Below are 20,601 nucleotides of genomic sequence, written 5' to 3'. Positions count from 1 at the left end.
ATTGAGAACATTATGCTATCCATTGCTAAGGAGCAACTTGAGAAAAATGTTCTCACTCTGAAGGAGCAGTGCACAGCAAGAGAAAGGAGAGAACAAGAATTGCTTGAAGTATTGGACAAATTCAATAATTCATCCAATCTAATGGATCGAATGATAAATGACTCCAGACTGCCCGGGGAAAGAACGGGAATTGGTTTTAACCCCAGCTCCTCCTCACAAACCTGCTTGAACAAATCCACGAATGCATATTCACACGAAGGCTTTCAAGCTGCATTTGTTCAAGGACCAACCCAGGTGTCTGAGCCAATGACGAAAGTTAACAACGATGCCATACCACAATCAACAAGCTTACCGAAAAGAAAGGCTGTACAACGAATTGTGGATCATCGAAATGAAAAATCTTACAAAGGCAATCCTAGACAAAAATATGTCAAAAGGAATGGACCAAATGGAAACAGACAGAATCTACACCATAAGAAAGGTCAGCCTGCTAAGAATATTCAATCAAGGAAAAGGCCGAATGTTGACCAGAGGCAATATTGTCCTAAAACAATACAAGAGAATCCTGATCAAGGAAACCCGAAAAATGGACGAATCAGACAACCCGAAAGATCCTTCATAAGATCTGGGTAGGGCAATGGATGGACTAGGCCATCAGAAGAAGATTGGTATGATTACCAAGAACCTCTGTCCAAAGTAGAACTACAAAGGATTCATCTACGTAAATAAACTAATCATCTCAAGTATTATGAAAATCCTCCTCAGGAATATCTTTGGAAAATATATAATGCTAAAGTCTTTGCCAGCATACATTATAATTATCGCACATCTAATGGGTATAGAGGACCAAGGATGAATCGTGGACACTCTAGGTTGATGTGGGTTCCAAAGTTGACAGCTAACCCTCAAAGACCCGAAATTCAAGGGGTACCTAAAAACATATAATCTTTGCTGCAGGAAAAACAAGTCATATGGTATGTTGACAGTGGATGCTCAAGACATATGACTGGTGATAAAACAATGCTGAGCAACTTCGTAGAAATAGATAGACCTAAAGTTATCTTTGGAGGAGAAAACATGGCAAAACTCGTGGAAAGGGAGACATTATCAAAAAGGGAATAACAATACAAGATGTGTCTTATGTTGAAGGGCTAAAGTTCAACCTTCTAAGCACAAGTCAATTCTGTGACAAAGGATATAAAGTTGAATTTTCCAAGGACGAGTGTAAAATCGTGAACACGAAGAATGGCGAGACAACTTTAACTGGCCAACGAAAGAAGAACATGTACGTAATATCGTTGATTTCTTCTAACACTAACGTTTGTTTTGTGGCCAAAAGTAATGCCGATCTTAATCAAGAATGGCACAATAAACTTAGCCATCTCAACCTAAAGACAATCAGCAAACTCGCCAAAATAAATCTCGTGAGATGGCTGCCCGAAGCATCATACACGAAAGATAAAATATGCGAGGCATGTCAAAAGGGAAAACAATTCAAGTCATCCTTTAAATCGAAAGATGTGGAGGCAAACTCTCGATCTCTAAGCCTTCTACATATGGATCTCTTTGGACCAGTTGACCCAGCAAGTTTGAGTGGAAGAAAGTATACTCTTGTTGTAGTAGATGACTACATGAGAAATACTTGGGTGACCTTCTTGAAGAAGAAGAATGAGACAGAAACAGTTCTTCCAAATCTCTTAAGACAACTTCAAACAGAAAAGGAGGTCAAAATCATTCGAATCAGAACCTTGAAAGAAGCTGCACGAACAATGATCTCGTATTCAGGTCTACCAAAGAGATTTTGGGCCGAAGCTGTAAATACGGCATGCTACACACAAAACAGATCCCTGTTCAACAAATCTCACAACAAAACACCATATGAACTATGGAAAGGTAAAATACCTAGTATTGGTTATTTTCATGTCTTTGGTTGCAGGTGTTTCATACACAACAACGGAAAGAGTCATTTAATGACCTTTGACGAAAGAGCTGATGAAGGACTGTTCATGGGATATTCCTCAGTAAGCAAAGCTTTTAGAATTCTAAATAAACGAACGATGATAATTGAGGAATCCATTCATGTTAAATTTGATGAACAATCTGAGAAAAATCCATCCGACATCAAAACGTCAAATAATTCGAGTCAAAACCCTCAACAACGTGTCGATGAAGAAATTTCAAACGAAGAAGATATACTATCGTCCTACACAAAATATCAGCTAAAGGTTTCTGAACCCGAACCTACAACTCAAGAAAATGTCACATCTCAACAAAACAATCCTGTCAGTACCGCAACATCTGAACCAATGATCTATATTGATCTACCATATATTCCTGAAATGGATGTTCAAAATCAAAAAAATACATTCGAACTTGATCTTAGGTGGTTAAGAGATCACCCACCTGATCAAGTAATAGGAAATGTCCAAGAAGGTGTACGAACAAGAGCCTCCTTACACGAAAGCATGATGGCATGCTTCTTATCTCAAATGGAACCAAAATCCATAGAAGAAGCCCTAAGTGACCCTAACTGGGTAATAGCCATGCAAGAAGAGCTCCATCAGTTTGAACGTAATGAAGTATGGGAACTTGTGTCGAGACCAACTCATCAGAATGTCATAGGAACAAAATGGGTCTTCAGGAACAAAATGAGTGAAGATGGGCTCATTGTTCGGAACAAAGCTCGTCTTGTTGCTAAGGGGTATTGTCAAGAAGAAGGAATTGATTTTGATGAAACCTTCGCCCCCGTAGCTAGACTGGAGGCCATACGAATATTTCTGGCCTTTGCAGCTCATAAAAACTTCAGAGTCTATCAAATGGATGTCAAGAGTGCTTTCTTAAATGGACTTCTAGAAGAGGAAGTATATGTTGAGCAACCACCTAGCTTTGCAATTGATAATGAGCATGAAAAGGTCTATCATCTCAAAAAGGCTCTTTATGGATTAAAACAAGCTCCACGGGCTTGGTATGATACACTCTCACACTTTCTCATAAATTGTGGTTTTATGAAAGGAGCCGTGGACAAAACACTCTTTCGTATCAAAGACAATGATCACATTCTTCTTGTACAAATCTATGTTGATGACATTATTTTCGGGAGCACGAACCCCGAGCTATGTGAAAAGTTCTCAACACTCATGCAAGGCAAGTTTGAAATGAGCATGATGGGAGAACTCAACTACTTTCTGGGATTGCAAGTAAAGCAATGCTCAAATGGAATCTTTATAAGTCAAGCCAAATACACTAAGGATCTAATTCAAAAATTTGGCATCGATGGGAAAACATTTGTTTAAATTCCTATGAGCACATCCCTTAGAATGGATATTGACAACAAAGGAAAAGATGTGGATCAGAAAAACTTTCGTGGCATTATTGGTTCTCTTCTATACCTAACAACAAGCAGACCTGACATTTCGTTTGTTGTTGGTGTATGTGCAAGATTTCAAGCGAAACCAAAAGAAAGTCACTTAAGTGCCACTAAAAAGATCTTAAGATACCTTAAAGGGACACAAAGTGTTGGACTTTGGTACCCGAAAGAAGGATCTTTCAATCTTGTTGGCTATTCAGATGCCGACTTTGCAGGATGCCGAATCGATAGAAAAAGCACCTCAGGAACCTGCCAGTTCCTAGGGGGAAGACTCGTGTCATGGTTCAGCAAGAAACAACATTCTATTGCCACTAGTACGGCTGAAGCCGAATACATAGCGGCTGGGAGCTGCTGTGCTCAAATTTTATGGATGACACATCAATTAAAGGATTATGGTATTAATGCACGAGAAGTAAGCATCAAACGCGATAACACGAGTCAATTGCCATTACACAAAATCCCGTCTTTCACTCACGAACTAAGCATATTGATATCAAATATCATTTTATTCGTGATCATGTCGAGAGGAAAGATATATCTCTTGAGTATGTTAACACTGATGATCAACTTGCGGACATACTCACGAAACCCTTAAGTGAAACAAGATTCTCCTCTCTAAGGCATGAAATTGGAATGATTGAAATGACATAAAGAGTGAGAATCAAATCTGCAAAGATTCTCCTTTTTCGATATTCAAAAGATTCGATCCATCTTCACACGCAAAGATCTCTATAAAATGAGGTACACGATGAAATTAAGCCTTCATAACTAACAAAATTTTCTAGTGTTTGTCTTTGTGTACAGACATGAGTACAGGAAGCGAGAGAACAATCACTGAGGTACAAGAGGAGAAAAGCGAAATCTTCAATGATCCACTTGTGACCAAGTAGGAGTTAAACAAATTTCTTGAACATTCTCAATACATACAGAGCATTCTCCGTTACCCAATGGAAAATGAGTCGAGGGAGTCATTCCACTCTGTTAGCAACCCTATAGGGTATGTCAAGGAAGACAGTGTGCTGGAACGAAGTGATAGCTTTGACTACTCACCCTCGAGCACCCCTCCTAAGATGCCATCTCCTCTCAAATCCACCGCAAGCAGCAAGAAAAAGAAGGCCTAAATGAAATTATCGGGCCACAGTGATAAGTTGTGATGTTGTTATCTTCAAAATGATACGTTTCTCTAATAAATAACTTAATCTCTCTACTTATCTCTGATAGCGTGACTAACATGAAACGTGAATCAGTGTCTAAAATATTTTAGCAAGTTCTACACGCTAACATTATGCCTATATAATGATTTCTCTCTTCATAAGTTTCACTCACACTCAGCCCCTAGAAAAGGAAAAAGCTTGCAGGATGGATAAGGGTAAAGAGAAAATGGAAGATGCAGAAATTCGAGCTATTCATCATCTTCAAGAAGCAGGCAAACTGACAAATGCCACAATAACAAAGATTGTAGAAGATGGTGATAAGGTCCATGTAACGTTCACCATGCCAAACTCGGCCTCTCCAAAAGATGAAGCCGAAAGAAGGGCCATTCGCCTAAAACAAAATCTCCAGAAAGCAAGTTTTCCCAATGCTACGATTATCAAGCTGGAGGAAGACGGTGAAAGGGTCAATGTGACATACTCCATGCCCAACACAGCAAATCCTAAGGAAAAGGAGGCACTAGACACGTTGTCAATGAATCTAGGGCGAAAAAGGCATATTACTTGGAACAAGCCAACCGGCTTGCCAACGAAAGAATAAGGATGATGAAGAGCGTTAACAAGCACTCAACAAATCCACCTAACTTTCGTTGGTACCCTATCCCTGAAGTTCCACAACAAAGTGATCAATCCTATGAGGACTTCACCTTGGTTCACTCTCAGTCACCTTTCAACCCGGACATGCCTACCCTCACACTTGACGAACTAGACGAATATTCAAACAGGGCCAATCTGAATGATGTGACTGATGAGTTAACTCGCCTGGAACTTCACGTGCCCTACCGCTTTATCTGAATATTATGTGTCTTCTTTGTATGGTTTGGAGTACCTCTGCACGAATCTCTCTAATGAAGTTTCCATTTTATTTGTGCCCTTACTAAATTACTCTCTTGACCTTGCTTCTTTTATGTCATATTATGTCTCTCAGGTCAAAGATGGAATTATGTCTTAAAACATCATACATGAGTTGATTACTAATTCACACATCTTGAAATCATATCTCTGACCCTGAAATTATGACATTCTTGAAAATGTCCAGTCAAAGTCTTCCACTCCATTAATGGTCAGTTGAAGAAATACATGGTCATTGATTGCAGCATTGAAAACTGAGAGCAGTTTCACAACGTTATCTCTTCCAAATCTGCCTATAAAAGGGGGACTATATCTGGCTTCACTCTACCATTCTAATCCTCACAAATGGCCCCTAAAAATCCCTTCACAAGGGGAGATTCCAACAAACTCCGAGACCTCGCAAGGCAAATAAGACAAGAGCAAGGAGACTTGTATCCAGGCAATAGCCTTCAAGCACCATTGGAAATCTCATCGGATACTGAAGAGTCATCCCTGTATGACGATATGGCTGGGTTCATTGTTGAAGAGCCCGACGAAAACCCTCAGAGAGAAGCTATTTCATCCCTCCCAAAATCTCCTAAGGATCTCAGCAAGTACCGCGATCCAGACTACATGACTTATCTGCAGAAAGAGCTGGAAAATGAGGCAAAGGCTAAGGGGGAAGAACCTGAATCATCTTCGGGTTCCAACTATCCTCGTACCGGAAAATGGTACAAGCGTATGTGGGGAGATCTGAAGAAGGCAAAAGCTGAAGCATCTGAGGTCAAGAAAATTGAGAGAAAGAAAAACTAATCCTTCGGATTATGTATTTTATGCTTTGTACTGCCATCTCTCGTTTTTATGAATAATAAAATCTCGTGTCTTTGCTTTTCTTAAAAGAAGTGAACGAAACTTTACTTATCTCGTTCACATCTATCTGAGGCTATCCCGAATCAAGGACAACTTCTTGGAAATGAATTTGTTCGGGACATATCTTTAAAGACAAACGGCTCTCTACCTTATGGATTCTCTTACCGATAATGAAATCCGAAAGGAGCTTTGAAAGATCGCTCGGAAGGAGAGGACTGGGATTTCCCCGATATTAAATCTCTCGGGAAATGTATTCTCTTAAGATGATGAGAGATTTGTTTGACTTTATTTGTCCTACAAATCTTGCATTATGACAAATTCATCCTCCTTCGGGTTAGAACCGTGCAAGATAAACCTCATTTGCCTCTGTCTCATTTGAACCGTCAGATAGTTCATCATGGGGATCGTGTGGCCAAGAAATACGGTCCACTACTCCACCATGACTGACACATAAATTGACGTGCATTAAATGCACTCACATATACTCGAGTACCTTTCTCTCTCCGCATTAAATATGGAATGATCAAATTTGATCTGCACACGATCTTATCACTCCCCCATGGTCTGATCAGTTACCATATGAAGAAGAGGAGGCGGTTAATCTTTTGAAATTCCACTAACCCACCTTCACATGGGTTACCCATATTCAGTTACCCGGAACCACATAAAACCCTACTTGAATCCACTTCGCATCATACCTTGTCTTTTTCATCTTCTCCCAAACAAAGCTACTAGCCTTACTCTCTCAGACACTCTACAATGGCAGAAAATACACAAGCTACATCATCTGAAAAGGAACCAGAAAACCCTTCTACATTGGAAATCCCAAGCTTTCCAACCGAAAACATGCGATTTATTGAATCCAGAGTTCCATTTATTGTTGGAGGCAGCATGTGGGATCCCCATGGATTTCTGGAGTACGTGTTGGATCGAAAATTTGGCGAAGATATCATTCGATTGCTCATGAAATCCGGTTTGTACAGGTTCATTACACATCTCTACACCATATGGTATCCCATCGATGTAACGCAATTCTACATGAATGCATCCATATCCACCGACTCCCTGACCATCTCTTCCAGAGTCCACAATCATCTAGTGGTTCTCACCTCGGAAGATATTCGAACCACCTACGGGTTTCCACAGAGGGATGAATCTTACAAGTCCAACCTTACCTATTACCACTACGATCCAGAAGAGTTCTATGATTCTATCAAGAACAAACAAGCCCCTTCAAAGACAGAAATCACATGGCCATTAAAGAAGAAGTGGTTCAAGCTGGATTATGACTTTACAGTTGACATCTTCAACAAGATTGTTGATCATAAGACTTCAGGCACCGATGATGTGACAAAGGAGAAACTAAAGATGCTGCATGCCTTTTTGAACGAACTTAAGGTTGACTGGTCGAAGATTATTTTCAACAATCTCGTTCACACCATCACCTACCACAGGAAAACTCCAGGAGACATCGCCAAGAAGCTAGGGTATGGTTTTATGGTAAGTCATCTTCTTGTCACTAAAGGAGTCCTAATGCGACCAGGCATACGGCCAGGACAGAAAGCTTGTCACATGAAGCAGAAACCATCTGGTTATGACAAGCAGAAAGCACTGGAGCTGGGCATTCCCATTGAGTTAGTTAAAGGCAAACGAAAGTCAAGAACGCCAAAGGCATCCGAAGATGATCAACCCAAGCCAAAACGATAAAGGAAAGAAAAACGCTCCTCTCGGGAAAAGATGATGAACAACCATTGCAAACCCCTCCAAAATCTCCTCAAGTGCAAAAAGATCCAACCCCACCTACTCCACCACCGGAGACAATAGTTGTGAAAAACTCATCCAAAGAAGATAATCTGATTCTGTCAAAACTTGGCAGAAAGGGTCACTTTCGTTCTCCTGTCAAACCAAGGCATTCCCCGAAGAAAGATACTACACCGAAAGTAGTAGACACGAGAGAAGCACCTCCTCAGGGGGAAGTGAGCACGAAAGAAGCACCTCTCCAGGGGGAAGATCAACCAAGAGTTATCTCACTAGAAAGACCTTCTGATCATCAAGTACCAGAACTTGGTCACATCTCCTCTCCTGTCCCCCATCCACAAGAACTTACTTTGGCAGAACAACTTCCTCAAGGGTTGACACAAGAACATGCTGATGTAGAAATGGAGGCCAGTCGCTTAAATCTTCCACAAGAACCTGGTTCGCCAGAAAAGACGAAAGAAGTGACTGATGCAATGATTGATGTTTCGTCTCAGCCACAAGAACCTACCAATGCAGAGCAGGTAATTCTGACACAAGAACCTGGGTTGGTAGACGCGAAAGCTGTGGTGCCAATAGCAACTCCAGTTATTCCGAAAGTACCAGCACCAGCTCCCAAAACAATTGTTCCCCACTATAACCAGATCAAGTGCTCCGAGAATCCATTGAAAGTGATTATCAACGAGTTTTGCAGTGGCAAAAGTGGCGCATAGCTCCCTTAAGTACATTCGTTGAAACTTTTGAAGCGATGCAAGACGAAGAACAATTTGCCCTAAAGTGGATTGGTACAGATAATGTCTACAAAGCACTTCGTCTTGAAGAAATAAGACGAGTGTTCTCCTACAAGATGACCAATCGCACTCTTGGAAAAGACAGCTCCAATCTGTATTGAACTTAACAAACCACCGTTGGATCCATCTTTTGAAGAAGAAATGAAGCAACTTCGATATGCCTTGCTGCTATCGAAAGTCAAAACCTCTTTAGAGAAAGAACACCGGAATGATCCAAACTGCAATGTCAGTGGCTCAAAAGATGAGCATGGACGAGAAATTGAGGAAGACGAAAGTAATGAGGAAGATGAAGATAATGATGACGATGATGTCGAAGATGCAGATGATGAGCATGATGATGATGATGACGATGACAATGATGATAATCTGGGCAATGTAAGATTCCAAGGAGATGATCCGGCCTATGACAGTGATCCAATATTAATCGGCCCTGATTATGATACCTTTCCTCAAAGATCTCCACTTAGAAAGTTGCCCTCTGACAGCGATGACACGAAGGAAGATTCACACCAAGCCCAACAGATTTCAAATGAACATCCCGAAGATATGTCTCGTGCAATTGTACCGCATATTCCACACATGGATGAGACTTCAATCAAGCGTGAAGAAGCAACTGAGGGAAAAATGGAAGCCTCACCTATCCTCCTCAGCTCAGCAAGTGGTGGAAAAAGGGAAGCACCACCTCAAGATGAACACATGGACACTTCACAAACAAACATTGAAGAAGAATCACCTCCAGAGTCCCCACGGACCATCACGAATCAAATGAGGGAAACTGTTCATACAGCCGAGAACGTTCACTTGCAATATTTGGTTCTTCGGCAAAAAGACACGAAAGTACTGGATGACTTATGCAAGAAGGTAGATCTCCTAATGGCTGCACAATCTCAATCTCGGCCTCCTCCTCCAGAACAGCCTCAACCGCCTTAACAAACTCAATCTGATCGACAGTTCCTTGAGAGGATTGCAAAAACCCTTCATGAGCTTAATACCTTCGTTAACAAAATTGCACGGCAGCAACACGAACTCAAGCACTCTCACTTTAGTCTCAAAGAACGTGTTGATTTGGCATGCATGAAGATAGACACCTCACAAGATAATTCCTACCAACTGGGAGAATATGCTCTTCAGATTCTTGGATATACCCAGGACATATTGGTTACAGTGAGTAAGCTTTCCACTATTCCTCCTACCACCTGTGCCGATGATGCCTAAAGGGGGGAAAAGAGAGACAACGACGACAAGGATAAGGATGATGAACATCCGAGAGATAACATGAAAGATCCGTCTCCAAGAGAAACTCCAAAAGCACGACACTCTCCTTCTCGGACACCAAGAGACTCTGGCCGAAGAAACACAAATCCGTCCCATCCACCATCCAGGTCTCGTGGTCACCATTTCTCACAGCGAAGATACCATGGTAGATATCAATCCAGATCACTCAAGCCTCACCAATCTTTTGGATCTGAAACCAAATACATTTTCACAGGTCTCTCCAAGAGAGAACAGACGAATCTGAGGCAGAGACTCATGAAGAACAACAAAGTAACTATGGATGGCATAGGAAACTTTGTGGATTTTGTACCCTATGAAGAAGGAAGTGGTAAACGTTTTGAGGGTTGCAACGTTCCTGTCTGGCTCAAGACAAAGGATAATCATACAAGGCAAGATCACATAAGCACCCAAAACGAAAGGATCAAAAGAGAAAACAGAGAGTTATGGAAGAAACATGAAGAAGAAGTCTAAAGAAGAGAGGATGAAGCAAAGGAAAGAGAAAGAATAAAGAAGCTGATTGAAGATTTTTCAAATGTAACCAAAGACTCTCCACAAGGTGTCATTCACAATGCAGCTTTCAAAGTGCACACTGAGTCGGGAAAGAGCTATCAAGAAGGAATGAACTCGTTTGAACTGATCTCGTGGTGGAAAGCAGGAATAGTCGAAGGAAGAAAAATTCGTGAAGCCTACAACAACTACACAAGTCTGAACATCAAAGGAAAACATGAAGTTCTTGTCAAGACAAATCCAATAAAGGTCTTCAGAAAAAGGATTAATGAGGAAATCGACTTCACCAGAATGCTCAAACAACAAAAGGAAAGGGATGACCGTGAACATAAGGAAGCTGAACAGCAGAAGTCAAAACTCTTGGAATTGTAAGATATCCTTTCATTCTGCTTTCATTATAAAATTTTTGTAAGTTTCACCATCTTAATATGAAACTCTCATTGTCACACATCTCGTGTCACTTGTCTGAGTTATTTGTCCTTGTCTTATTTATTAATGCTTTCATCCTAGAAAAGACTTGTACACTCTCGAGTATGGCTGCTTTTATAATAGAAAAATTATTTATGGAACTTTTATCAGCCTTATAAGAAGAGTATAGATTTTGGCATCATCAAAAAGGGGGAAATTGTTAGGAACCTTGTATTAGGATTTTGATGATACCAATGTAATGTAGAAAGTAGACCCCTAACTATTTACTTTTTCGATTGCTACTTTCGTCCTAAACGAGAGTTGCCATAACTCCCCTGTAATTCGTGTTAAGCTAGACAAACACACGAAAATGAGTTATGTCTAGTTTATAGGGTCTCCAAGACGAAAGAAGACACAAGGCGTGATGAACAGCAACGAGAACTAATCAGGAGTTGTCAACTATCTCGAAAGGACAGATTTATTAAAGACAATTCTCACCAAGCACTCTTTCTCTTCAACAATGAGAAGAATGTTTTATCTGTCTGACTCGACAACATCCTAGGAATATAAGGACCTCAACTTGTGGGACACGTTTACCAAGGAGCATTAAATGAAGATGTACCATATCTTGGAGCTAAAGGACAAAAACCCTAATGCTCTTCATACCTTCAACGGCTACATGGTACAACCTCATTAATGGAGCATTTAATGCATGAAGCTCCCAGGTCCTTATCCATTGGATAAAAGGTTCGAAATTTCATCTCCCTCCAACGGATGAATTTTCATCACCTATATAAACTCACCTTCATCAACTAAGAAGGTGCTTGTTCAACTTTCACTCGATCTATATACTTGCAGAAGCTCTTAAACGCTCTCAGTTCTCTTAAGCTTTTGTGAACCAGTGTTAAGGTGCTAAGATATTTGAAGAAGTTCATTGATCATCTTCTTACACCTTAAGGAAGTCTTGCCATTTGTACGAAGAAATCATCTCACACAATCAAGACTTCATCAAGTTGGAGAAATCAGAAATCATTTTCTACCAACCTCAACTCTGAAGAAGAAGTTGATAAAGGCGGAGTAAACTCGAGGAGTTGAAAAACCTACGAAGGCTGTCCGACTTAGTGATCAAGGAAGTCTTTGTGTAATTGTACTAACGAGTGATAGTGCAATCCTTCCATAAGCTGTGGAAGAAGAGTGGAGTAGGCAACGTTAGCCGAACCACTATAAAATCTCTTGTCCCTTTATCTCTTTACTTACGCATTTCATTTCTGCATCATATTGTCCTCATCATCATTACCGAAAGTTCTCTTTTCAACGTAAACTCGTGCAAAGCAAATAATCGAATCTGACATATCCGCTGCGCCAAACCACCGAAAGGTGATTTTTGGGGTAAAACACAAAAAGAGTCTATTCACCCCCCCCCCCCCCCCCTCTAGACTCTCACTACACTCTATCGGGACCAACAAATTAAACACCACAAAATGACATAATTAAATATAATAAAAGGACTTCAATAATTTATTAGTAGTCATCATCATAGCCATGGTGACAATCATGACAAGTGAAAATTACAAATTTATGCATATTGTGAGAACATTGAGGGCACTTCAGATCTTGTGATATTTTATCCAAAGTTAATGGATATTCAAGAGTACAACAAGAATGTTGATCCTGCGAAAAAGCAAGCTTCTCATGACAATCTTTGAATGCTTGGCTGAAACCTTTGTTGCATATATTGCTCTTCCACTTTTGGTACGCATTCATCACCCTCATCATTTTGTCACCTAAGTCACATGTTATTACTTCTTCCCCTTTGCTTAACAAAACCCACGCTCCAAACGTTGTGTTTTTAGCTTCGTAAGGTAGTAACTTTTGAAGTCCAAGAAAATTTCTGTCCTCATCTTCAATATGACAAGTCTTATTTAAATAATTAATTCTTGATAGGAATTCACTTCGAAGTCGTGTCCAAAACCACAAATACTCTGCATTATTAGAACTAAGTGCATAACCACCTATATTTTTCACAAGTGACTTTGCTTTCTTGTTATTTCCAATGTATGCAAATTTGATATCCAATATAATTGGATTTCGAAATTGACCTACTTCACTTTAGTTGCCAATTCTTGAATACATTTAGCGTCATTCCCTCCGCAAAAGAAAATATCATATTTTATTGCAGTCTGTTTAAAAACAAAAATAATAATAACAATTATTGCAAGGTCATAAAATGCCCATCACAAATAAAAACTTAAATCAAGATGTTCAAATAATTTTTTTTTGTTAGGGTGAGGACAATATGCAATTTAAAATCAATTGTTTACTTATTCCTTTCATATTAGCTATTGTTGTTTCATTTATAGCGAGCTAAGTGCTTGAAAATGGACTTAACCAATTTTCTTTCCAGTAATCTATGTTATAGGTGTCTGAACCTGGATAGCCCAAAACCAAAAGTAGAAGTCTCCTGGAGTCGTCTTTACCCAAAATTAAAGTTTAAAATTCCATGTCTCTTTATCCCAAATCATTTCTTCATTTTTACTAGTGCGTGTAATTATAGGAAGAATCCTGAACAATAACAAAATAATTATTAATAATAAGAAAGATTACTTAGCTTTTAGACTTCAAACAATATATACCTCAAGTCATTTAATTAGCAAAAAGAACGAGTGGGAGAAACGTACCGAATCTTTTATCCTCATATTAATGTCATTTCTCCAATCATCAATTGGATTTCTTATGCGATTAACCAAGTCACGTTTTCTCTCCTCAATATCATCAATCCTAGAACCAGCACCTAAAGTCATTTCCGTCAACTCTTTTTGTAATAAAGAGATGATATTGTTTCCACTACCAACAGTCAGTGTATCAAATGCAAGGTCTTCTCTCCATGTTAGGATCATCTGCAATGCATTAATATGAACTAGTCTTCCACGACTGTCAAGTGAAATAACAATAGGTTCCCCACCAGGGGCGGAGGCAAATGTATGCCAAGGGGGGCCTATTCCCCAACATTGGGGGATTATTGTTTCAGATAGACTACCATGAAAGCTTAAAGTAATATTTGGAGTTGTGGATTTATAGATATTATTCTAGTTTGGTAGAAAATTAATTTTATACAGCTTATGGAGAATTAGTTTGCTGGAAGGCTTTGTCTATTCCCCAACATTGGGAGATTATTCCCCAATATAGGGGAATTGTTTGTTTCATTTGAAAAATGATTACACAGCACGTGAGATTCCAATTTTCCCAAACTTATATGCAAAAGTGTGCTAGAAAATTAATATATATATATATATATATATATATATATATATATATATATATATATATATATATTTGCACAGTTATTTGCATGTGGTTCACAGCCTTACAAAGGTTCATAATTACATATATATTCATGTTGAACATGATTTATGTAATTAATATTCTCCTATGATAAATATATCATTTAATATATATTTTATGTAAAATAAGTTTTTAAAACTACTACTGAAAATTTCCATTAAACTTCTCCATCAGTCATATTTGCATTATAAATATTTTGAAGAAACATTTGAAAAAAAAAAAAAAAAACGATGCAAACATTATCTTGATATATCACAGTTCTACAATTCTACTGGAAATTCTTAAATAAAGCAATTTAAGAATTTCATTCATCTTCTTGTATCCCATAAGATTAAAAATAATAATGTTGAGAATATTGATGTGGGTGAAAAACTATATAATAAGAAGAATTTTATGATATATTATAACATGTTTTGTAAAAAAATTATAAATGATAAGAATCAAAATTATTAAATGTTTATAAGGATGTATTCAATTTAGAATTTCAATGACGCTGAAATATTTATATTCCTACTCATATATTACTTAATAAATATTTAAAATTAATTATTTTTACCACTAATATATTAAATTAGTATGTCTAAAATAAATAATTACAATCATGTTCCTAATGAGATTTGGACAATTGCCCTTAATTTCACCACTTTTTTAAAATAGAGGAACTAAATTAAACAGAATAAAGGTACAAAGACTAAATTGAACAAACATTATAGTACAAGGACTTCATAAGTACTCCGACCCGCTGGATTACACTCTAATCTTATTTCGCTCCATTTTTTCCATTTTGCCTCTTGAAATTGTCCTTTTTACCTACAAACCGCATCATTGCTTCCTTAAGCTCCTCCCTACATACTATCTTATCCACTAATTGACCAATCTAAATGCACCCAACCCAATACTAGACCCAAAATGGACAAATAATGCAGAAGAAAAAGAGACAAATTGAATAGCCAGGTGGTGACAATAATTGTTTGTATTTTTAAATGTTCAAAAACCCCATATTATAATTGGCAATATTATTATGGCATACTAAGATAGATTTAGAGTCTGTCCGTTTAGCTCTACAGATAACTGATCTATCAGAAGCAACAACAGAAGGACTGACACTGAAGATCTGATTTAGGAAGCTGGTTTCTTAAAAGGATTACGCGGTATTATCAGACTCATATGAAAGATGATCAGCGTATATTCTCAAGAAAGGTATGGACCTAATCTTCTGATATTACATTCCTCTTTTATAGTCCTACCTTCTACAATCAAAGACATCTATGGAGAGTGGTTATTGAAGGATCTATAAGTACCCTTACTTGAAGAGGATTAGGGTTACGCCGAAAGTAAGAAGAAACACTTCATATCTGCTATATGAGACTAGGTCTTTGATTGTCATGTATCTTCTCAATACAATATGTTCACGGTGATTAAGATGATGAACTTGAGGAGAGTTACTGCTGCTTAAACGAAAGGACATTGTGATTACACTGTTGTGGGAACAACTTTATAGAGTGTCATTGAAGTGGACTGCATCAGAGTGGGCTCTCCAAGTGAAGGGATTTCATTGGACTTCTGTATGCATGGCTCTCCATCTTCATCAATCCACTAGTCCTGTGTAGACTGGGTTTGAACCTTGTGTGGGGCACTTGGGTAAGATTATTGCATATCTACCTCTGTACATTGGTTTATGATTTAGTGAATTGGACGCCTATGTGATCGTCCCCCAGACGTAGATACACACCGTATCGAACTGGGTAAACATTCTGTGTCTTTGGCTTTTGTGCGGTTATCTTTATCTTATACTCTCTTCATGATTACTGATTGGTCTCTTATCTGAATCAATCAGTAATCTACATCAGTCATCTAATTCTATTAATTTTCTTAAAATGAGGAATTGCAAAATTACAATAATAATAATAATAATAATAATAATAATAATAATAATAATAATAATAATAATAATAATAATAATAATAATAATAATAATAATCTAAAAACTAACTTGAAGGGATATGAAGAGGAGGAAAATTAAAGAATTCATAAAATGTCTTCTGACTAAAAATCTAGCAATATCTTATTTAAATAATTGATTCTCGACACAAATGCACTCTTAAATCTTGTCCAAAATAAAAAATATTCTTCATTAGAACTATGGACATAATCACTTATATTTCCTATAAGTGACTTTACTTTCATGTTTTTTCCAATGTATGCGAATTTGATATCCCATTGGGTTTTGAAATTAACTTCCTTTACTTTACTTGCAAATTATTGAACACATTTGTTGTCATTCCCTCCACATAAGAAAATATCATTTCTTTCTTTAATCTGTTCAAACAAATATTGTGGTGTCAAAAATGCAAAACACAACAAAATTTAAGCACAAAAAAGTTCAATTTTTTTTTCCATTTGTAGCTAAGCGCTTTATGATTAGATGACACCTCTGTCTCTTAACCCCAGTAGTAAATTATTGACTCTTTAAACTAAAAAAAAAAAAAAAAAAAAAAAAAAAAAAAATCTTATTCGTTCCTAAGGGAGAGCACAGGATGCAATTTTAAATCATATTGACTCTTTGGACTAAAAAAAAATTCTTTTTCGTTCGTAAGGGTGATCACAGGATGCAATTTTAAATCAATTGTTTATATAAAACAAAAATTCACTATATACAGCAATGAGCTATATATAGTGGCCTCAATTATAAAATTATGTAAATATAGCATGGAAAATGGACTTACCCAATATGTTATCTCGTTATCTATGCCAAATTCACTCCAATTTCTCGTCTTGCGTACCAATAGGTTTCTCTTTTTTTCTTTTTTTTTTTTTCTTTTTTTTTTTAAATACTATTCGTCATGTTAAATGTAGTATCTGTTCATAAATACTTTCTCAACCTATTATATTGAAACCTAACGAGTCATTATCGCCTCTATTAATTAAGACTCGAACCCATAACTTCTCATTTAGGAGAATCATTTCATACTGCTTGACCACAAGATCTTTTTTACTTGTGTAATTATATGAAGAATCCTAAAGAAAAAAGAAAGGTGTTATAAAATAAAGTAAAACTTATAAATAAATTTGTTTTCTAAATTGATATATAGACTTGTAATTGTAACTAGCTAAGGATTCGTGATAAAAGTATGTACCGAATCATCTATCTTCTCGTTAATGTTATTTCTTCAATCATTAATTTTTTTATTAATGTCTCCAACCAAATTGCTTATCCGATCCTCTCCTTAATATCAATAATCACAGGATTAGCCCCCAAACTCATTCTCGTGAGCTCCGTTTTTAATAAAAGGAAGATATTATATCCCCTAAGAACAAACACCCTACTGAATGCAAGATCATCTCTTCATGTCAAGATTATGTGTAGTGCATTAGTATGAACCAATTTTTCGTAATTGTCGAGTGAAATAAGGAGCGTTATGCCATGGACCCGCGTCCACCTTGCAAGGTATACTTAGGTCTAAAACGTCACAGTTTGCGCGTGTGAAAAATAACGGTGCTGTTAGCGGCATCGTTTCTGCAGCCAATGATTTTTTTTTTTGAAACTATTAAAAACAACACAGTGAGTGAATATTCATTTATGTAATTGTGAATATAGTTCTGTAAACTTCTCCAACAGTCATATTTGCATTTATAAATATTTGGAAGAAACATCTGGAAAAAAAAAAAAAAAAAAGATGCAAACATTATCTTGTTGCATATCTTGATATATCATAGTTCTACAATTCTACAGAAAATTCTTAAATAAAGCAACTTAAATTTCATTCATCTTCTTGTATCCTATAATATAAATCTTGAACCTTGTTGCTTTTGTAGAGGGAGTTTTAAAGCTTATAGGAAAGTGATTACACGCCTGAAGATATCAAATGATCCATTTTTTGTTCCCTGATTTTTTCTGTAATTTTGTTGTATCTCACATGTAATATTACAGATTACAGATTACAAGCACTTTTTCCAACATATTTTTCAAGTTAATTTCTGTTTTTTTGTTTTTTTTTTTGTTGGTTTGTTTTTGTTGTTTTTTTTTTTGTTTTTTGTTTTTGTTTTTGTTTTTGTTTCTAACTACATGTTTGGTTAATTTTTATTTCATATTCTATTGTTTATTTTAAATAGTGTTTTTGTTTTATTCTAAATAATTGATATGAAGGTGCATTTGTTTGGTTAATTACGCAGATTTGTGGTTGCGTGATAAATTGTGTATTTAATTTAACATGCATAGTAATGTAAAAATTGTGTAGTATATGTATTTAAGAAAACAATTGCTATTATGTTATGTTGTGAAGATGGTAGTTTTCAAGAAATAATCAACAGTCTTTTTAAAACATGCGTGAATGTTTTCATTTTTTCAGTCGTACAAAGCAATGTGCATTAAAAAACATATTACAAAATAATTTAATATATATAGATTCAATTATAAATTATTTATTCTAAACTTTATTAAATTTGTAATGTAATGATTATTTTGAAATATGTTAACTGGATATCAATGTATTTGATTTAGTATTTCAATCGTAATTGACCCCCCGCACTATTCAATCCTGGCTCCGCCCCTGTTCCCCACCACTCTGAAAACTCGGAACACATCTTTCCTTCACAAATCTAATGAATTGAGGCGTAATCCTTTTGCAGGGATCCAACAACTTTAATCCAGTAATTATTCGTACTGATGGTATCCTTGCATCAGTCCAAAGTTGAGGATATTCTATTATTGGAATCAAAATAATCCAAGGACTGATTTCGAACTTGGACAAGTAATGATATAGAAAAGCAGCCTCAGAGAGATTTGTGTCTGACAATATTATCAATAGCACCCTCGTGTTTTTTAATTCACTGAATGGAACATGACGTATCTAAAATTATAATTTTAGAGATCAGGTTAACTTCATTATAATAAATTTCCGAAATTGTCTAAAAGTATGCATGCTATAATAAATTTCCGAATCAAGCTAAGAAGTATTATTATATTTATATGAGTGCAAGTTTATAAATATCTAAAATTATAATTTTGTTCGGTTACCCCAGACTATTTTGTTCTAATATTGTTTTTTTGTAATATTTATAACAACAACATTAATTTTCTACTGTGTAATTCTATTTTGTATGTAAGGAAGTATATAATATGGAGTAGAAGAACATTTCATGTTCACTATTTCTACTATTGCTCCATTACATTATTTTTTTAAGTGATGAGAGAAACCCGCTGACATTATTTGAGGGTGTACATTAGATAAACATTGTCTTGTGGTTCTAACCAACAAAAGACGACAAAGAGTTAAACAAGCTTAGATTTCTCATAGCTGATCGACTCAAACTAAAAAGATCAATAAAATCCTCCTACTATGATCAAACTTTTAACCTTATGATTATCAAGTTAACAATATGATCAACTTGACTGAGGTTAACCCGTTACTTTACGATATTGTTATTATTACTCCGTAATTAAAGATGACTTTCATTTGCATGATTCCTTAGTCAAATCAGTAATATTTGATTTACATAATACTGGGAATGCATTTTACACATGTCCACTTTAACATGCAAGATAAAAAAAAATATATATATATATATATATATATATATATATATATATATCAACACAGGTTTAACTCACTGGTTCAGTATGTATTTGAAAGAAGATAAAAGAAAAATGCTTGGTAATGTCCAAATCAAATGCTCAATCTATGTTTGAATATATTTATTTATTAGGAGAATAAAATTCAAATACTTATCCCACAAGAATGAAATATCACCTCATAATCATCATTGACATTGAATATGATATAACCATGATCACGGGGCACTTTATTATTATTATTATTATTATTATTATTATTATTATTATTATTATTATTATTATTGTGGTAGAAGTAGTAGTAGTGAGATGACCACTTCCTTAGGTAGTTAGAGTAGTTTAAGGTAGTGGGGTAGTTAGAGTAGTGGGTAGTTTTATTATGTGTATAAATAGGTATCTATGTATTTGAAGAAGGGAACATCTGGGAAATTTGTATTTTGGGCTTCCTATTAAATGGAAGATTGGGGGAGAAGAAGCACTCCACAAAAACGCTTCATTTGGGGGAGAAGAAGCACTCCACAAAAACGCTTCATTTGGGGAGAAGAAGCACTCCAGAAAAGCTTCGTTTTTTTTATTCCTAAGTTTCTAAGCATGTGACGCGATCCTAGATATCCTGGCTTATAACATTTGGTATCAGAGCCAGTCGTCATGGGCGAACAATCCGTATCAGAC

The 20,601-nt window shown here is 36.5% G+C and overlaps 1 protein-coding gene across 1 annotated transcript; it reads left to right on the top strand.

Moving 5' to 3' along the window:
* Nucleotides 1-8,966: 8,966 nt before the first annotated feature.
* On the top strand, nucleotides 8,967-10,979 carry LOC109160845 (SAGA-associated factor 73-like). The gene is made up of 4 exons (XM_019309090.1): nucleotides 8,967-9,686; nucleotides 9,777-9,993; nucleotides 10,315-10,428; nucleotides 10,645-10,979. Exons 1-4 carry the CDS (start codon nucleotides 8,967-8,969, stop codon nucleotides 10,977-10,979), a joined length of 1,386 nt encoding a protein of 461 aa, XP_019164635.1.
* The last annotated feature ends 9,622 nt before the right edge of the window (nucleotides 10,980-20,601 follow it).

The sequence above is a fragment of the Ipomoea nil genome, unplaced genomic scaffold (assembly GCF_001879475.1).
Source record: "Ipomoea nil cultivar Tokyo-kokei standard unplaced genomic scaffold, Asagao_1.1 scaffold2921, whole genome shotgun sequence".
Taxonomy (NCBI): Eukaryota; Viridiplantae; Streptophyta; class Magnoliopsida; order Solanales; family Convolvulaceae; genus Ipomoea; species Ipomoea nil.
This window is presented reverse-complemented; position numbering and strand designations above follow the sequence as displayed.